At 35.0% G+C, this 21,333-nt stretch overlaps 1 protein-coding gene across 3 annotated transcripts in view; it reads left to right on the forward strand.

Moving 5' to 3' along the window:
- slc4a4b (solute carrier family 4 member 4b) overlaps window positions 1-16,299 on the forward strand; it is a 61,101-nt gene extending 44,802 nt beyond the window's left edge. For 2 of the 3 annotated variants that reach the window (XM_089123440.1, XM_039659775.2), the window contains 15 exons: window positions 34-167; window positions 1,725-1,993; window positions 3,318-3,376; window positions 3,570-3,758; window positions 4,345-4,458; window positions 5,375-5,536; window positions 5,709-5,887; window positions 7,583-7,655; window positions 8,737-8,805; window positions 9,751-9,858; window positions 9,964-10,029; window positions 10,875-11,036; window positions 11,124-11,217; window positions 12,108-12,178; window positions 14,229-16,299. In XM_089123440.1, the coding sequence (XP_088979566.1) occupies window positions 34-167; window positions 1,725-1,993; window positions 3,318-3,376; window positions 3,570-3,758; window positions 4,345-4,458; window positions 5,375-5,536; window positions 5,709-5,887; window positions 7,583-7,655; window positions 8,737-8,805; window positions 9,751-9,858; window positions 9,964-10,029; window positions 10,875-11,036; window positions 11,124-11,217; window positions 12,108-12,142 (1,713 nt within the window). In that variant the 3' untranslated portion in view covers window positions 12,143-12,178; window positions 14,229-16,299. The remainder of the gene's footprint in view (window positions 1-33; window positions 168-1,724; window positions 1,994-3,317; window positions 3,377-3,569; window positions 3,759-4,344; window positions 4,459-5,374; window positions 5,537-5,708; window positions 5,888-7,582; window positions 7,656-8,736; window positions 8,806-9,750; window positions 9,859-9,963; window positions 10,030-10,874; window positions 11,037-11,123; window positions 11,218-12,107; window positions 12,179-14,228) is intronic. The other variant, XM_039659776.2, reaches the window with a different exon arrangement.
- The last annotated feature ends 5,034 nt before the right edge of the window (window positions 16,300-21,333 follow it).

Raw genomic sequence — 21,333 nt, forward strand, 5'->3', positions numbered from 1 at the left:
GTGGTTTTGTTTTTCCGCTGGATCTCTGTGCAGGGCGTGTTGGAGAGTTTCTTGGGGACGGCGTTAACCGGTGCCGTGTTCTGTCTGTTTGCGGGTCAACCTCTGACCATCCTGAGCAGCACCGGGCCCGTGCTCGTCTTTGAACGACTGCTCTTTAACTTCAGCAAGTGGGTGGCACACACACCTACACACTGAGGCATGCATGCACAAGTACATACTGAACACAAGGTTGGTTTACGAGATTTGTTAGGCAAAATGTGGTGTGGTAAAATCCACTTAACTATCAGTTAAAAAAGAGTGGGAGCAGCAAAATAAGAAAAAAAGTGTTGAATTAATTATTGCATTAATAATAAAATTAAAAATAATTCTATGATAATTATATCAACAATAATAATAATAATGTATTTATTATTAATAGTTATGTATTAACTTACCTAAGTATGTTATTAGTATTAATATTAGTATTATTAAATTAATACACTGGATTGCATTAATCATAATAGAAAAAATAATTATAACAATAACAAAAACAATATGTATTACTAATAAATATTTATTTACTTCATTATAATATTACTATATTTAATATTTTTATCTTTTTTACAATTGTTATTATTGCTGTTCTTAAATTAATATAATAATCACATTACTTATAATATCAATAAATGGTTCTTTCACCATGCAATGTAGATCCTCCAACTGTAGGCTGTTTTAATGGTTCATTGTTAAAAAAATATATAATTATTAAATTTCTAAAAACAATAATAATAATAATATATATTTTTTTTAATTTCTAAATGTATTATTATTATTAATTATATAACAATCACATTAATAATAGTTATAAGAAATACTTTTTGCAATATGCAATGTTGGTCCTCCATCATTTTAATAATTTGTTGCTCATTCATTAATTTATTGTTTATATGAGCTATTTCAATCAGATTTAATAGCCAGATATGTCCATTTCACATTTAAAGAATCAATTGAGAACATCGGCATGAATTTGGGTCCAAATCTACATGTTTTATTTATCCTTTCTGTATTGATATGTAATATTTAGTTTGACCAAAAACAAGCAACATTCCCAGGAACTCTTTTAGATGTGTGTCATCTGAGGGACAACATGTTCTAAGTTATCTGAAATCAAGACACATCTTATTGTTTTCAACCTTTCCGGCAAGGTCTCGTCTCTTTGTCTCTGCCTTTGTGTGTGTGTCTGTCTGTCTGTGTGCATGAATACATTTCTCTCTCTCTCTCTCTCTCTCTCTCTCTCTCTCTCTCTCTCTCTCTCTCTCTCTCTCTCTCTCTCTCTCTCTCTCTCTCTCTCTCTCTCTCTCTCTCTATCTCTCTGGATTCAGGTTTCTGTGTTTATGTTCCATTATGAATAATTGAGTCAGATTTCATGTCTGCTTCTGCTAGCGTGGATCAGTTAAGCTTTGCTGAGGGTTCCTGTCTAAACCGTTGAGTCTATAATTATGAAGTGTAAGATATTTGATGAGTAAGATAGCATACTAATATGATGAGTACATTTTAAATCAATAAAAATGTCTGGATTCAGTCTGTAACACAAGTATATATATATATATATATATATATGTGTGTGTGTGCAGTGTTGTGCAAGTTACTTCCAAACTGTAATAGATTAGGTATTACTTGTTACTGTGTTTTGATTGTTAGTAGGTACACTGTAACGATGCTGTGTGTTTGTTTGATCGGTTCAGGGATAATGATTTCGACTATCTGGAGTTCCGGCTGTGGATCGGCCTGTGGTCTGGTTTTCTGTGTCTGGTCCTGGTCGCCACAGACGCCAGTTTCCTGGTGCAGTATTTCACCCGCTTCACTGAGGAAGGCTTTTCTGCTCTCATCAGCTTCATCTTCATCTACGACGCCTTTAAGAAAATGATCAAACTGGCACACCATCATCCAATCAACTCCGGTTATGACATAGACCTGGTCACGCAGTACGGCTGCCGCTGCAGTCCTCCAGACGGTAAGACGATCCGGGAGAAAGATAATAATAATCTGTCTTCTTGAACGTTTTTTTGTATTCATACTTTATTTTTATTAATAATATTATATATTACTAAATTTATATTTGTATTTTAATATCAATACTTGTTTTTAGAAAAAATATCTAATTATTTAAAAGTTATTTTTTACCTTATTATTTTTTTTACTTTGTTTTTATCAGTATAATATATATTTTTTTATTATGTTGTTGTAACAGTGCATCAGTGAAAATGAAAATGAGATAGAACGTATGAAATAGAGAGAGAAAGCTACAAAAAATAATCAGTTTGTTGTCTTGTACATTTTTATAAATAATTTCTTTTTTATTAATATTAACATACTACTAAAATAATAGTAACAGATTGATATTAATATTTGTTTTCACCAAGTTATTTTTTTACCCTGTTTTGTTTATATTATGCACTTAGATATTATTTTTGCAAAAAGCTGGACAAAATACTGATCAAAGAATATTTTTTTTTCCCCCCGAGAGTAAGAAACTCAGGGATTTAATTTGACCGCTAGCATTCAACATCAGATTTAAGATGAACTGTTATGGAAATTTTTGTACTTAGATCTTAAATAATAATTAAAGTACAATGAAGATCTGGAAAGTCATAAGTATACATGTTTATTTCTTGCAAGAAAGGCAGTTCCCACACAGACAGGGTCTGATATGAGGAGGGCAAAGAGCTTATATACAAAATATCACCCTCCAAGATGTACCCCCTCCTCTTCGTACACAGTTTCAGTTCCCCTTAATCACACATGTCTCGCGATTTGTCTTGTGCCTAACGCACCCTAAGTTAGTTATTGTTATCGGGCAGAATTTTATGTCCTTTTGACCTGGCCTGTCTGTCCTATTTGCAATTTCCCTGACACAGCATTTACTGAAAAGACACATCTATTGTATAAATCATCTCTGTCTAAAACAAGAAAACATCTATGTTTATAAAACACACAAGCATATGTTCAAAAAGAAAAGATACATAAAAAAGGAAAGATAATATGATTGGTTCTTCACTTACTGCCTCTTCTGTTACTAGGTAGAGGAGACTTTCTTTAAATGATTACTTCATAGATGTCAGGTCCGAACTGGTTCCATTTCTCATATTTGTCATTTATACACACAATCAGGTGTTCTGACACACACACATCTCTAAAGTACAATATGTCTTAGTACATTGTCTCAGAGATTTAGCAGATAAATGAGGTCAACTGATAAACCATGGTTAGATTAATATTCAGTTTAAAATTTCTCTTACAAAAGCTAAACTCGTATTTTTTTGTTTTTTCTTCAAAAGGCAACAGTTCAGGTCTGTACATGGAGAAAATGGAAGCCCTGATGAACAGCACTGGACAGGTACATCTCCGTGATTTATTATTACATTATTGCTTTATTACCCACAATGCATCAGTACACCCCGATACGTTAAATACAGCCATTAGTAGCTAGTTGCACAAGTACAAAGCATAAATTTAAACAGCTTAAACGTTGTTGTGTTTTTTTTAATTGATTGGAAAGACTATAATTGTTTGCGCTTGTGCCTGCGCAGCATCACTTGAACGCCACCTGGATGTCTCTGACCCGCTCAGAGTGTTTGGAATGGGGCGGTCAGCTGCTCGGACCAGCCTGTGAATACGTCCCTGATATCACGCTGATGTCCTTCATTCTGTTCTTCGGCACATACACCTGCTCCATGGGCCTGAAGAAGTTCAAAACCAGCAGATTTTTCCCAACTACGGTACACTAACACACACGTCATCGTCACACATTAATGAGGATCTTGATGTGGTTATATACTGTACTCATGAGGATGTAGGAAAACCGACGCACGCACGCACACACACTTTAAGCTTCAATCTGAAAGTCATTGCTTTTGAATTAAACTGATCTTTTGGTTTGGCAGCTGTAATGGAAAATGGCCCATCACTGATCCTTACAAAAATGCTGCAGCATATTACCAATCTGCACTCATTAAAACATTGTAAATCTCCATTAATCTCCACTAATTAGAGATTACAGATTTAAAGATTAGAGTTTTCACTTTTGATTCTGGTATTTATTGTGCATTTCTGCTCCGTGATCAGTGGTGTATTTCTGTTTGATTTCTTCAGTTGACATTTTTGATTGCAGATCGTTATTATATTAGTTTATTATAGCTCTTTTGTTGTAATTGTCTGTCTGTATTTCTATATCTGTCTGTCCGTCATTTTATCCATCCATCTGTCCTGATGTTGTAATGCCGTGTTGTTTGTACATTATTTGTACTGTGTCATGTGATCTTCCCATGTGAATTCTTATGCTGAATGGTTGTTTACATTTTGCAGATCCGCAAACTGATCAGTGATTTTGCCATTATTCTCGCCATTTTTATCTTCTGTGGTGTGGACGCCCTGGTCGGCGTTGATACGCCCAAACTAATAGTGCCAAGTGAATTCAAGGTGTGTATTTGTGTCGAAAAGGTTTAATCTCTTTTGAGGACCCATCTATGTTACAGTAATCCTTTAATAGTGCCACATTATACCTTCAAACTGCTCATTGATGTACGACACTTGAATACGTGTGTGTGTGCGCTCACATACAGACAAAGAATCAAGACTTCTGTGGTCGTATTGTTGCAACAAAATCTGTATTGACTCAAGCTAAATCAATACAGCTTCCACTTCATATTAGCTTTACCCATAATACATTTTATATGCATAACAGATCAATAGATAATTGAATTTAAAATGTTGTTATAATGCAATTTGAATATACATAAACTATATATATATATATATATATATACTGTATTATATAATGTTTGCTAATAATGTTTTCTTGTCATGCTTAAAAAAGTATAATTAAATATATTATATTTCTTATATATGTATACATTCATATATATACAGTATATATATATATATATATATAACATTATATTCGAATATATTTTTGTGTATAATTAAATATTATATTCTAAATATCATATATCTATATGCTAAAATATAATGATATATAATGTAAAATGTAATTAAAAAAGTAATCAAAATATTTAATATAAATATATGAAATGGTTAATGTACAATTGATATACCGTGTATATATATATATATATATATATATATATATATAAATAGTACTATAACTTAGAAATTTTATAATATTATAAATATATTTATAAATTATATAATTACATTATTTTTGTACATTTATATAATATTATATAATCTGTAAGTTATAATATATATATATATATATATATATATATATATTATTTTATAGTATAGTACAGAAATGTGATTAAGATCATATGATAGAGACCTGCGGGATTACATCTTTAAAATTTTAATTATCCTGTTTTCTACCCTTAAATAGCCGACGAGTCCCCATCGTGGCTGGTTTGTTCCACCATTTGGAGGAAACCCTTGGTGGGTTTGCCTGGTGTCGGTGTTACCTGCTCTCCTGGTCACCATCCTGGTCTTCATGGACCAGCAGATCACAGCCGTCATCGTCAACCGCAAGGAGCACAAGCTCAAGGTACTGTTGTGGAATATTATCTGGGATTATCATCAGAGGATTACACCGGCACATGCGGAGCTGTTCTGCACGCAAACTATAACTGTTTTACCCCAGACAGGAATTACCTCTCAAACACAATACAGAAAAAAGCACTTGTTTATTTGACATTATTTTTCCCATTTGAGTGCAGAAGGGAGCTGGGTACCACCTCGACCTGTTCTGGGTCTCGATTCTGTTGATTTTGTGTTCGTTCATGGGGCTGCCCTGGTACGTAGCGGCGACCGTCATCTCCATCGCGCACATAGACTCCCTCAAGATGGAAACTGAAACCTCAGCGCCTGGGGAACAACCCAAATTCCTTGGAGTCAGGTAAAGGGAAAAGCCAAAATGCGTTTTAATCTTGCTCAAGACTATATGTAGAATTCAGAAACCCTTGTTAATAGTGACACCTGTGGCCGTTAAGTGAACTCGTGCACACGTAACGTACAAGTGGCTAAGTGTGATTCAATGCCCCGATAAAATTCACCGCGAAGTTATTCTTCGTTCTTTGCTTAGAAGAACCAGTTAAATATATGCGTGTTTCCTCTTAATAACAAAATAATCACACAACAATAACAAGCAGCAGTTAAGAAAGTATCTGAGCATAGAGATGTGGGTGTTTGCACCAGATCTGTGATTTACCGGCATCATGTCAGGAGAGCATATTAAAATTACACTCTTATGATAGTTTGACTAAAAAGTATATTTGACATTATACAGACTACATCTGGTTATAGTTTGAATGAATCCTTTTTCGCTGCATGACACGTTGACATTACAGTACAGGATAGTACAATACAGAACATTGTATAAACATTTTGTGTCATTGAACGGAAGAGAGGTTCATAGACAACTTAGGAAGTCGGGGAAGATCTCATTTTTTACATTGAAAAAACGATTACATTGTAAACTGTATTTAAACTATGCAGAACATGATTACGGCATCATCATGTGTCTGTGCTTATCAAGTACTTTCTAAATTCTGACCAATCACAACCAATTAAACAAGTTGTGTTTAATACTACACTATGTCTCCTAAGAACCTTGTATTTTTGTCTCGATTTCAGTTACAAGAATCAAAAAATTCCTAAATAAAGATACATTTACTTACATTTACAATTACTTTTCTGAACAAAGTTTCAAAATCAGTGTTCTAGTTTACTGAAACTTTAACTATAAAATCATTTTTGGTTCCTTGCACATAAAATAAATGTTAATTGAAATAAAATAAAATATAAAAACACTTAAACTTTTTATTATTTAAGCTAATTGCAAGGCAGCATTTCTCATTTTCATTTAGTTTAACTTGATATACTAAAATAATTACTAAAATAAAAACTATATAGGCATTTTTTTTAAAAATTGTCATTATAAAAATGACTAAAACTTTAAGTAAAATTATAATGAAAGCAGAAAATATAAAAACATGAATAAAAAGTAAAACAATATCTCAATAACACTGATCAAAGTTAAGTGAGTTTATGCTTAAAACAAGAAATAATAAACTTAATTCAATAGTAAAATTAAGATGGTTTGTTTAGTTTTAAGCATAACTTTATTATGCTTAGTAGTCATTTTGCTTCTCAAGTAAATGTATCTTGATTTGAGAATGTTTAGATATTTGTGCTGGAAAATATGACACAAATACTAAGAAAGAAATATGCATTTTTACAAGGAGGATATCTACAAAAAATAATAATAATAATATGGATGATATAATAGTGAATACAATTTAATGATAGCAAATGAGGTATACACAAAATTGTGCAATATTTTACACAATGTATTTCAGAAGTAGTTTATCCATTAACATTTATTATCCATTGACTTTCACAAGAAGGAAGTTACACTCCCACTTCATCGGCCACGCAGACGTTATCAGCCGATGCTTATAATCCCCAAATGACTGAATATCTCAAATAAAATATCTGATAAATCATATATTGCTTTATTAGTGTCACATAACATCTTCTAGATTCACTTGACCGTGGCTCATGCTTGTTTTGTCGATTCTTTCTCCTGCAGAGAGCAGAGAGTCACGGGAACAATGGTGTTCATTTTGACGGGCCTGTCGGTTTTAATGGCCCCCGTTCTGAAGGTTTGAACTTTTATATTTCATAAACTCTATCTATACTGTCTTTTCACATTCTGACACTGATCGTTGTCTAAGAGAATAGGAGAGAATGTTACAAAACAAACCGTGAAATGAAAATAGGATTTGGAGTTCATGTGTACTGCTAAAAGTTGACAAAACACACTTTTTTTTCAGCAGATGTACATATTTATCGCTTTTTTTTTTATTCTCTTCTGGGAAAATGGACCAAACATATGAATGACTCATGACTGTGGTTCGTAATATCAGGAAGCAAATCATGATTCATAGCTGTGGTGTAAACTAAAGAATATTTGAGAAAATATGAATTGTGTCTACAAAATAGTTCTTAGGGTATTTTAAGCTATTCTAGTTATTTGAAAAGAATACATTATAAGGCTCAATTATAAATCATGCCCTTATCCAGATCTCCATGAACTGACACTTTATTTCTGAATTCTATAAGAACTAATAAAAAAGCACCATAGTACTTCATTTTTTGCTATTTAATATCTTATTCATCATATATAAGGGTATTTGCATGCACAAAATATTTTTTTCTGGACATGTACCATAGTTGTACTATAATATTAATGGAAGTACCATGTAATATGTGGTTTCCAGTACCAATGTTCAGTATGATAATACCATCTGATGCGTTTTAGGAAACCATGTTATATTTGTGATACATGTTCAAAAACCTATTATACCATGGCACTTTTTTTAGAGGTCAGTGCAGTTACTGCCCCCTGCTGGACATTTACTTTTGTAAACGTCACGGTTTGGTTAAAGAGGATATTGACCTCTGAATGGGATAAAACTCCAGGATGTGAGATGAGACAGAGGCTTTCATTGCTGTGAGCTTTTTGTCAATAACACAAATTCTGTTTCACTAGAAACTGTTTGCTTTGCATAAATCTCCTTTTGGAGCGTATTATGTTGACAAGGTTGGGATTTGGGGTGTGCTCGGTGGACATAACTTTTTGTTTTCAAGTAACTATTGATTCTGTATGTGTGTACAATATGTGTTTGAAGACAAATGGCAGCAGTATTCTGTATGTAATGCTCATGTGTTTGATCTCTGCAGTTCATTCCTATGCCGGTCCTGTACGGCGTATTCCTCTACATGGGTGTCGCCTCTCTCAATGGCGTCCAGGTGAGTGTCGTGTTACTGTTCGGCAGAGAAAGCCCCTAATCCTGCTGACTACCTGATCTCCGCTGGAGCCTGGAACTTGATCTGAGTTCAGGAAAGTCGGGATAAGTCAGACATTGTCAGGATTTTCAGGGTGTAATACGCCTGGCTATACCTAGAGGAAAGAGTTGGGCATCAAAATATTTGTTTTATTAACGGTGCTTGCTGTTAATTCTTTGATGCAGAACAAGTTGTTGGCAAAAACATAGCAACATGCTAAAATCAGTTACTTTGCATGTCTTATTCATTCAGATTCGCACAATAGTTTGCATAGTGGCAATACGATTTGCATTTTAATTTTATTTTTTAATTCTCTTTCAATAAAATGTAATACTCTTAAATATATATTTTAACATTGACATTATGTATTTTAAATATATTTTAATATTTAGCTTTTCTTTCAATAAATCGGAAAACTCTTAAATACATCTGTTAAAGATATATTTGTATCATTTGCATATGTATTTAAATTGTTGTAAATAATTATAAATACAATTATTTCAATAATTTTATATATATATATATATATATATATATATATATAATTGTAATATTTATTTATTGTATATTTTATATATATATATATATATATATATATATATATATATTCAATAATATAAGATATATTAAAAAAATATATATATATTTAAAATTTATGTATTCTATTTTTTATGTTTATTTAATATAAGTTTATAATATAAGTATTTCATATAATTCATTTATTTTAATTATATATGAAAATTAAAATTTATATATATATATATATATATTTGAATATAATTAATTTATATATATATATATACACATTAAAAAAGTTCATGATTTTTAGATTTTTGTGGGGGGAAAACAGGTTGTCTGCCTCTGAATACTTTAAACAATGAATAAACATTTGTGTGTGTGTGTGTGTAGTTTATGGATCGTCTGCAGCTCTTGTTGATGCCAGCAAAACACCAACCAGATCTGATCTACCTGAGACACGTACCGCTCAGACGGGTTCACTTGTTCACCTTCTTACAGGTGTGTGTGTGTGTGTGTGTGGTCACATGCTAATCCTCATACAAGACTCATCTCTATTGCTTAAGTGCTGTATATGCATCATTAATGCGTGTGTTTTGTGCATAGATGCTCTGTTTGGCCCTCCTGTGGATCCTGAAGTCAACAGTAGCAGCCATCATCTTCCCCGTCATGGTGAGTATGTGATTTGCAAAGAAAAATAATACTTCCCTGAACTTCGCCCAGTCAGTTTAATTACTATCTGATACTGAATTGTACACAAAACTGGAAAACTAATCAGGTCAACAAACAACTTTTGTTCTCTAGTTTTTAAGACATTGCACACATCGTGCTACATCTATTCAGCCCTCTGAATAACAGTTTATACTTGTTTAGCAAGTAAAAACCTTTAATATAATTATAAAAAACATCATCTTTCAGGTCATGGTTCACATGTCTTTTTGCTGTGAAATCTTTAATGATTTTTACAAAGTAAACAATCATTTCTATATTGTTTTAAGAAGAACACTCAAAGCAACTTGGGCTTACTTTATTATCCATATATTATTTTTTTAGAAAACCCATGTTAAAATATGAGTATCAAATATGATACATCAGGCTTTCTCTCAACCCTCATTGTATTTCTATTATATGTTGGACTCCCACAAAAAAACTACAGAGCTTTTATCATAAAACCAAGCATTTAAATGCCATCATACTAAGACATACAGTATTATTGGGAGATATATTAGAGACAGCTGATATTTATATGCATTTATGTAAGTAGTCATATAACATACAGTTATAAAAATCAAATTTATGTTAGACTATGCTCCATATTCTCACTATATCACACTATACTGTATGAGCCATAAAAGCCTTATGTGACACTCAACAAAAAGAAACGCATATGCAAACTTTTGTCTAAAGGCTAAATAAACCATTCATCTTTTTTAGTTTCTGGTTATTAAGTCAGGGTTAATACAGCCAATACTAGTTCTTTTGCATGCGCCTGAGATCTCTTTCTGTCGGTTTTCTAGATTCTTGCATTGGTCGCGGTGAGAAAAGCCATGGATTATGTGTTCTCACAGCACGATCTCAGTTACCTGGATGACGTCATGCCCGAGAAAGACAAGAAGAAGAAAGAGGATGAGAAGAAGAAGAAGAAAAAGAAAGGAAGCATCGACAGTGACATGAACGACGTGAGTGGAATCTCTTTATTTGTGCGCTTAGAACCGGTGTTGCTGTAAAACTCCAGCCGTAAGAATATCCCAACCCTGCGTTCACAGTCGGATTTCCCAGCCAATGAGAATGTTCCCAGCATAAAGATCTCCATGGAGACCATGGAACAGGATCCCGTGCTGGGGGAGAAGCCCTCAGACAGTGAGTAAACACACAGGGTTTCCCTCGGCCTCGCACAGGGCTTGCAGACGTTCCTCTGTCCTGTTCCTAACAACTCAAATAATGGCTCTTCCCTCCCCTCTTCTCGCTGTCGTCACACACTCCTTCGTGATCTCTCCAGAAAACATCTCTTAATCCAGTCTTTCTCTTTGTTTATGGTGTTGCTTGGTTTCCTGGTCTGTGTGGATCAATAATCCGCTCATAACCGATAACAAATGCTTAATCACTGTGGTGTGGATGTATTAATAAAGTCAACATGCGTTTAAAACGGGCCTTGTTTACTTTCCCATTGCATGATTCATTCCAAAGAAAAAACATATTTGTTCCTTAATCTTTCATTAAAATAACTTTTTTTTTTGTCTGATGTCATCAAGCCCTCTTATTTCTCAATCTCTCCAAGCACCAGGACTTATTCTGGTCTATAGGGATGGGAATTATGTGGAGTTTAATGATTGGCAAGATCAGATCCGTAACGGTTGCATTGACGATACTTTTTGTAATTTTTGGAATATACAATGTACAGTGTTTGATAAAACAAGACACCTGTTGTTACCCGTTGAACATACTGTTCAAAAGTTTAGGGTCAGTAAGAAATTAAAATCAAGTCTTAAATACCCTTTTTTACTCAAAATACCTGTTTTCACTCACATTACAGAAGTAAATTGGTTTGCTAACACATTCTCATGTTGACTTTATCTGGATGGCTTGTGGGTCTGAATTTCCTGTTCTTTACTACCTCTTTTTATTCTAACTACTAACCAATCAACTCCTTTTCAGCTGCATCATAACCCCTTTATATGAACCCTCTAAGATTTGATCATCTGCCATGTGTGTGTATATACATTAACAGTATGTTTGTTTGTTTCTTATAGGAAATAAGCCCTTGTCCTTCCTCACTCCCTACTGATGGAAAGCACTTTTTCCCTTCCGTGACTATGTCAAGGTAAGTGTGTGCGTGTGTGTGTGTGTGTGTGTGTTTTAGTATCACTATTAAAAAGGATTGTATGATAATATCAGTTTTTAAATGCAAGATATTTAAAGTGTACCTGAAGTATACTTGCAATTTAGCTGAATCAAAAATACCTATAGTATATCTTTAGTTGGACCTCAGCACTATTTCCGGATAACTAAAGAAAGATTAGTTGCTCCAATCTAGCAGACTTTAATGGACAAGAACGGTATTTTACAATTAAAGCCCTGTTTTAAGATTGTTTCTGATGAAATAGAATGGTTAAGATTGTTTTTTAGACAAATGCTGCTGTCCCGAGAATTTTCAGATTCTGTGGTTGCACCCTCAGACCTCTACAATAGCGAGCCTCCCTCCCCTTCCGGTCGACCACCTTATTTCGGAAAAATATTGTATGGTAGTCAATGGCGAGAGACGACAAACATGTTGATCTCGTTTGAATTGTGCCCTGAATTACACATATGATGTTTGTCAATTTAAAAGATACATTTTAAAGTAAAGAAGGTCGCAGTTTGATGTGAAACCGTTGAGGTATAAGACTGTGAAAATACGTAATTATTACAAAGACTACAAACCCCAAAGGCGCACGTTTTCTGTTATGAATGAAGCAAACTTTACTGAGGCTAATGTCTGTCATTGTTTCTATAGTCTTACGTTATAATCATAATGTTACGCGTAACACACACACACGAGCAGCGGATCTTGCACGTTGTTTCACTTGAGATGTAGTTCATTGAGTGATTTTCACATAAAACTAAAAGTTACTCTTCTGTTTTATGACAAACTGTGACGTTTTTTGACTTTCAGAAATATCTTTTAAATTGACAAACATCATATGTGTAATTGAGGGGACAGTTCAGACGCAATAAAAAGATAAGTTGTCTCTCGCCATTGACTACCACCACAGATATTTTTTCCGAAATAAGGTCCCATGACCCGGAAGTGGAGGGGCGGGACTTAGGCTCTCTGTGGTAGCATAGGTGCACAGGAAAAATCCTTCATAAAACGCATAAAACAAAGAGTGGTCTAGGGTGTTCACTGATATGCTCACACAGAAATCGCTGCAAAAGATGCTTTCCAACAGGTGTTTTACCATTCGTTGTAAAACTGTGTAGACCTTTTTTTTGAACGCCTTACAACCGTGCTCTTCCGTTGAGAGCTTGAATAATAGACACTCCAGCCCAGTTGGTGGCGATAATGCACCTTTGCCAATTGCAAGCAAACCACGTGTATAGTGTAACCTACGATACCGCGACTGCATAAAATTACAAAAAGAATACAAACAACCCCATTTCCGTTTCTAGGCGGCGGAATAAAACAGCACATCTGATTTTTAGCACTGTCTAAAAAACAATCTTAACCATTGTATTTCATCAGAAGTGATCTTAAAACAGGGCTTTAATTGTAAAATACAGAACTTGTCCTTTAAGTATACCAATTTAGTATACCAACAGTACAATTGTAGGGTATTTATATTAAGTACATAACATGTAAATGTATTTGTTGTGTATTTAGCATAAAATAAATGTATTTCAAATATATTTTTGTGTATTTATATTTCATGAGGGTAGGTTTACGGGTAGGCCTGGGTTAGGCCATAAAAATATAATTAATATAAAAAATGTGGCAATGCCCACTAATGTAGTGAAACAAATGTGTGTGTGTACTTGTCTTTGTGAGGACCATTTTTAGACCATCAGAGTGAGTAAAGTGAGGACCTTTTGGCCTTTCCTAACTTTCTGAGACCCCTTTAAGGGTCCGTTTGAGGGTCAAGACTTGGCTTTAGGCATAATGTTATAGTTAGGTTAAGGGTTCGGGTTAAGGCAGTTAAGATAACTGTATGAACATGAGGCAGTAGGTCTTATGTTGGGCTTTAGTGCTGGTCTAATGCATGGTCTTAAGACAGTCAATTAAATCAATTAACATTATAAATGATGCATGCCTATGAGTTCACATGTTTTTGTGTGTATGCAAGGCTATATATTTTTAAATATCTTACAGATTTCTTTCTTCTGCTTTCACCTAGTCAGGATTTAAACCCTTTTAAGAAGATGATGCCTCAGATCAGAATCGATTTGGACTCGGACAACAACACATTCTTCTGGAAAACTCCATCCTCTGAAACATCCCTTTAAACACTTGTTTAGGTGTACACACGTTTAGGTCCAGATGATGGTTTGAAAATGAAAAACTTTTCTGAAAGTTTCATTTTAAAGTCTAAACTAATTGATGTATGTCATTTCAACACTACAACCAATAGCTGCACAAAATACAAACTAAAAAGTGTAAAACTTTATGTCCTCCTGACATTTTGGTAGCATTAGCCTACTTTATTTGGGGGGGTGGAGGCGGAGTTTGCTATCGTTTTAGTTTTAAGTTCTGGGTCCAGACTGATTTTTGTTCCAATAGATTTCAAACACTTTTTATAACCATAATATTTTATGAAGCAGAAAATATACAAGAATGGTGACATAATCAGTCTTAATAATGTAGCATCCAATTGTATAAAATTAATTTGCAGTTTGAGTTTTTCTTTTGGCCAAATAACTGCACTTCATTCAAATGAGCACATTAGATCAATTTTTTTTTTTTTAAATGTCTATGAACAAATTTGTATTAGTATCTCCGTTCTCTTTGATACTTTGCGTATTTAAGCTTATATTTCTAAACCACAATTGTGGGTGCAACTACTTATCCCAATAAGGGAAACTTTGGTTTTAATGACACAATTAGCCTACTTAAAACTTTCCTGTGCTTAAAAAGTGGGAAACACTCGATTTGACTATCATTTTCTAGTTCTACCTCTTGTAATGGACACTGTAGGTGCCAGGCACTTATTTGAGTGAAGCATTTCTCTATGCAGTACGTTACGGATCTTAAAGTCACGTGACCGGAAGAGTGGCCACCGCGCTGGATGCCTCTTCAACATTCTTCTGTCTATGAAATTCCCTCTGCCCTTTTGTGAACTCAAGATCTGTTTCTTCGATCATAAATGACAATCGATAACAGGGCGGACACTTTCAATGTGATTGCGTTCGATGTATTTACTATTTACCGATGATTTATGGTGATTTTATTGTCTGGATATTTTTATTATATTATTTTTTTTTTTAAAGAAGTAATGCTGTAGATAGAGACGTCTTTTATACTGAGATGAGAGGTGTAAGGACTTGATATTGAGATTTAATGTCGAACAGCTGCACCAAAGTGACAGCAATATGCAACTTTCCTTGTTTTCGTGTGTGTGTGTGTGAGAACCTATGCTGCCATTCAAGAAAGATCACTTCTCTTACGTTCAACACAAAGATAGTTTAGTCAGCAAATCGGGTGTAATATTAAAGGAGCTGTATGTAAGATTGTGGCCAAAACTGGTACTGCAATCACTTTCAAATTACTGTAGACCGGTGTATCCCCTCCCCCTCCCGCTGACTCGAGGTTGCCATATGGCAACCACTGACTTTGTGATTGGTAGATATGTGGAGGGTGGAGCATCAGAGCAAAACACAACATGACAACATCAACATCAGTTGAGGGCTGCAACTTCACTTTTTAAATGACGATATCCTGGCTGGACTACTGTTGTCAGTGATATAAGTATTTGAAGTAAACATGATTTCTTAATGTCTAGTGACTTATCAGGGCCATTTTATTTTTTATTTGAAATACATTTCTTACATACAGCTCCTTTAACTATCATAGTGTATAAATCCACAGTCATTAAAACTTGAATATAGACACACAAGTCAGTGTTTGTACATAGGTCTGTTTATCATCATCTCATCATCTAAAATGTCTTCCATTACTTTTGATTGAATCAAATTGCATTTTCAAGGACTAAACTGTCGTAGAGAGACATGTGAGAGAGGACGTCATTTATCGTTTCTTTTAGATGCACACTTGTTTTTTTTTTGTTTTTTTAAAACCTGTTGAGATGTATTTATTGTCCTCCTTTTCTCTTCTGGAAGCTGTCTTACTCTGATTATAACGATGACGCTACAGGCAATAATGAGATTAACAGTTGATCACTGTTCTGTAAAAGGGAATCACCATGTAGCACTGTGAGGCGATGGGCAAATTAAAGCAATTATTAAAACTCATTCTTATGGTGTGATGCATTTAAATGACCTTTTACATGCTGAATCAATCACAGGAATATTGTTCACTATAAAGAAATGAAATAATAAGGTAGGGAGGGACACTTGCTTAAGGACACTCACACACATGCCTAGTATGTATATGCGTATACATTGTGAATATGTGGATTTGGATTAAATTGATTTATACTTTTATGTGAATAGATTTAAGTTTAAAAAATGGCCAATAATTCTCTAATTCCCGAAAAAAAAAAGTAAACAAAAAAAAAAACCTTCCAGAATCTCCCTCTGAGGTCAAAGTTCTCCAGACCAACACAGATATGTAACAGAACCTGAACCAGGAATCTGGGTTTAACCTGGATAAAAGCCCATGCCAGAGATGTGTTCTAGTCCTTGTAATCTCTGACCTTCAAGAGATCAAGGGAATTCGCTAGAGCGTGAATGATCTCCCATCCGAATCCAACATCCCAGCTAACTGAAATCTGTGTTACAAATTATTATGCAAGTTATCAGTAGGATTTCAGTACAATAAGCATTCAGATTTTAGTTTTTCAAAGAAAGAGTTGTTTGTTTTATTTCTCATATCTTTTTCGATAACTGGTAGGATATCAATCTCAGACAGGTTTGAATAGTTTGGTCTTCTTAGCATTGTAAAAAGTGATCAGTTGACCCAGTGGTTCTCAACCTCTCCCCCTGACAGGCCATGTTTCTGTTTGAACCCTGAAATGGCACACCTGATTCAATTAATTAAAGGCTTAATGAGTCCTTAGAGTAGGAAGTAGAAATGAGTCAATTAATCAATTAGTCAACTACTCATTAAGCCTTTAATTAATTGAATCAGGTGTGCCATTTCAGGGTTAAAACAGAAATATGGCCTGTCAGGGGGTCCCTGCAGGAGAGGTTGAGAACCACTGAGTTGACCTAACTTAAAAAAATTGAGTTCGCAACTCAAAATTGTCATTGCACCATTTCATGCTTTTCATCTTCAGAAAGATCTTTCTCCCTCCATATACTGTATTGCATGAGAATATGGAACAACCTAAGTAGTTTTCCATAAAATACTGGCAAACATGTCTGAGACTGATACCAGTTAACTAAAAAGAAATGAGAAATAAAACGTCTCAGTAACCTAACGTAACCTCGGTTCTCTCTAGAAGAGGGAATGAGCATTGCGTACGTTTTGCTTACGCAACAGGAAAGATTCGTATTTTCGAGATATTGAAGCCAAAAAACTATCCTTAATTTTGTATTCATTGTCAACGCAGTGCAGCAGCTAGCAGACCTAGCAGGGTGTCTAGCGTGCTCATAGGGAACTGCAGCAGCCTACCACTGAGCCCGACGTGACATCATGTCCAATGAAGGGCGCTCGCACCTTCACAGTGTCATAACCCGCCAGTATAGGCGTGGCTTAGCATATAAGCAGGGCTCTGAGGCTGTTTCTCTGGTTTTTATCGACTAAAGCAAAAAAAAAAAAAACGCTAATGGCACGAGCACGGCAGGTTACGCAATACCCGTTCCCTCTTCTAGAGAGAACCGAGGTTACGTTAGGCATTAAGCTGGTTTAGATCGTACTTATCGGACCGTTCTCATTTTGTCTGTTTAAATGGGAAAAAATCAAAGATAACGTCAGTAGACTATGGAGTACCGCAAGGATCAGTTTTAGGCCCTCTGCTATTCTCAATATATATGCTGCCACTTGGTAATATTATAAGAAAACATGGAATTAATTTCCACTGTTACGCTGACGACACTCAATTATATATTTCATCACGACCAGATGAAAACACTAACTCATCTAAAATGACAGAGTGTCTCAAAGATATAAAATGCTGGATGACGCGTAATTTCCTGCTATTAAATTCAGATAAAACGGAGGTATTACTTATTGGTCCAAAAACTACTCACAAAACCTCTCACAATACAACTTTAATATAGACGGATGTCCTGTTACTTTATCCACTACAGTAAAAGACCTGGGTGTTATACTAGACCGCAACTTGTCGTTCGAAAATCATATTTCATATGTTACAAGAACAGCCTTTTTCCACCTTAGAAACATTGCTAAGCTGCGTAACATGCTATCTATTTCTGATGCAGAAAAATTAGTTCACGCATTCATGACCTCGAGACTAGATTACTGTAATGCTTTATTAGCTGGTTGTCCTGCATCCTCAATAAACAAGCTACAGTTAGTACAAAATGCAGCTGCTAGAGTTCTTACTAGGTCAAGAAAATATGATCATATAACACCGATTTTATCATCTCTACACTGGTTACCTAAGTTCCGTATCATTTACAAAATACTGTTTCTGACCTATAAAGCCCTAAATGGTTTAGCACCTATGTACTTAACGGACCTTCTTTCGCCCTACAATCCACCGCGTTCCTTAAGATCACTAAATTCAAGGCTTCTGGTCATTCCTAGGATATCGAAGTCCAGTAAAGGAGGGCGTTCTCGCATTTAGCTCCAAAACTCTGGAATAGCCTTCCCGATACGGTCCGAGGCTCTGACTCGCTGACACAGTTTAAAACTAGATTAAAGACGCTTCTCTTTAGTCAAGCATTCACATAATGCTTACCTTTTAGTCCTCTGTTATGCCATACGGAATCGTTTGCCACTGAAACTGCTTAACGCACCAGTGGGGCTCGACAGCCTTTTAGACAAACGGGTCGGCGCGTATGGTTGGGTTGCGGAGAGTTCAGGTTAGGGAGAGTTTGTGAGTTATAACGGAAATCATTATGAACATCAGCTATGCTAATTATTTCCCATCTGCCTTTCTGCTGTTATCTCGGGACGCTTGTCCCGAGAAAAATGGCGTTCGTCAGGTCCAGTTTTGTGTCCATTCCTTGTAGGCCAGAACGAGACTTCCTTATAGATTTCACGACGCATGCGCGAGAATTGCGATCTGAAGTAGTGAAGCTGGTGTGAGCAGATCGCAAATCTCGCGCATGCGTCGTGGAAATCTAAGGAAGTCTCGTTCTGGCCTACAAGGAAGAAAAGAAATAGTCGAATAAACTCGTTATTTTTGTTTGTTTTTTCGCACAAAAAGTATTCGCGTCGCTTGATAAACATATAGTTGAGCCACGGTAGTCACTTGGGATATTTAAACATTTTCTTCATTGACTTTCTGGGCCGTCAAGAGGCAGTCCCTTAGGAGCCAATGTGGTAGTTATACAGCTCTCAAATTTAATCAAAAAATATATCTTTAAATTAATATCTTCATTTGTGTTGAACGAAGAAGACGAACGAAGGTCTTACGGGGTTGGTACAGCATGGGGGTGAGTTATTAATGACTTAATTTTCATTTTTGGGTGAACTAACCCTTTAAGTAGGGTTGGCGTTGTTGGTTAGATTTACAAAGTGGAACAGAGCAGTGACATATATAGCCTTCGTCGGAAGTGGAAATGCACAAAGTTGACAAATCCCGCCCATGAAACCCGGAAGGGTGATAATCCCCTATTCAAGAAATGCCTTAATAATATTTCAGAAAAAAGTTACATGAATGATGTAGGCTATAAATAACGGTTTGTGCTAACCTAAGGTTTTGAGAACATGATTAAAGGCCAGATAACTTTGAACGGACGTCAATACGTTACTGGAACAGCCTAAAATGAAATGTGTTAATGAGAAAACCCTGTCAAAACATAGCAAAAGTTCTGAAAACGTCCACTGTTGCTGCAGAACACAATATTGTCATTTCTTGTAATTCTTTGACCTAATCCTTGACATCTAGTCTTGTCGTTAACGTTTTCCCTCACATGTTTCGCTGAGATAAACCGTGTTTGCACGCAGGTGAACGGGAGAATGACTGGTCATTATTTAAATTGCTCACTATCACGGCATAGGCCTCTTTCAAAAAGATAACCAGAGCTGATTCGCATATTTTCCATTTCAGTAGGCTAATCGACGGATCTCATCACGGGAATGGATTTAGCAAGTAATGAAGCAAAAAGACACCGGGCTAAATGTCATCACATGGTTGGACAACTTTAACACGGAGTTGTTAGTAGTTACTTTGATCATCTCTTGATATGTGGCTTTTCTCAGGAATTTCACCTTCACTGTTTGTCCTGCACTGATAATGGGATGTACAAACGCACGTCTGCTCTATTAACCCATGGGTCACTGTATAGCAGTGAGTATATGAGGAAGATAAACCTCTGGATGAAGCCACGAGGAACCCTTCATTGATCTGCCTTCAGCTATGCCATCACCTCTCAATACCAACCCCACTAATGTATATTTTGATGTAGGGTGAGATGTTCCCCCACGTTAAGAAGAACAATGATTTACTTTTAAACAGTAACATATTCAGAGATAAGTTTAGCATGTGCAAGATGATGATGATGCATCTGCCATTATATAGGCTGTTATTATTGGTACCTATAATTGATGTAATGTAATTGGGTAATAAATTGACTATTGTCAATTATAGGGTTATTATATAGGAAATAAATTGAAACAAATTTTTTTAAAAAAGTGTCAATAATGTAAAATAAAAAGATCAACTATACTGTTTGAAATTTTATATTTGGACTATTTAGTTGGATAATTCAATAACTGATGACAGATCAGTTCAGAGATTTATCTGAAAGGTAAAATTATTCTGTACAGGCATATATTTACTTATTTAATTACCCATATTTTAAATGAAGATATTCATGCAAATTGAATGCTAACACACGTGAGCTCTTGAAACCCCACCCGCTGCATCAGCTCATTTACATTTAAAGGGCCAGACACAAAACAGTGCGTTTTTGCAAACCCTCAAAAAGTGACAACTTTAACATGCTAAAATATTTGTGGGGTATTTTGTGTTAAAACTTCACACACACACACACACACACACACTGGGGACATCAGTGATTTATTTTACATCTTGTGAAAATGCCATTTTACCACCCCTTTAATTTATAGAAATAGCCTACTGAATGAATAATAAACCCATTAATTACAATAATTATTCAATTGAAAAAATAATAACACTAACAACATGCCAGTGGCACTTCTGTGCCAATAAAATCTTATTTTAACCT

This window comes from Pimephales promelas, chromosome 19 (assembly GCF_988280905.1).
Source record: "Pimephales promelas chromosome 19, fPimPro1.hap1.1, whole genome shotgun sequence".
In the NCBI taxonomy this organism is placed as follows: Eukaryota; Metazoa; Chordata; class Actinopteri; order Cypriniformes; family Leuciscidae; genus Pimephales; species Pimephales promelas.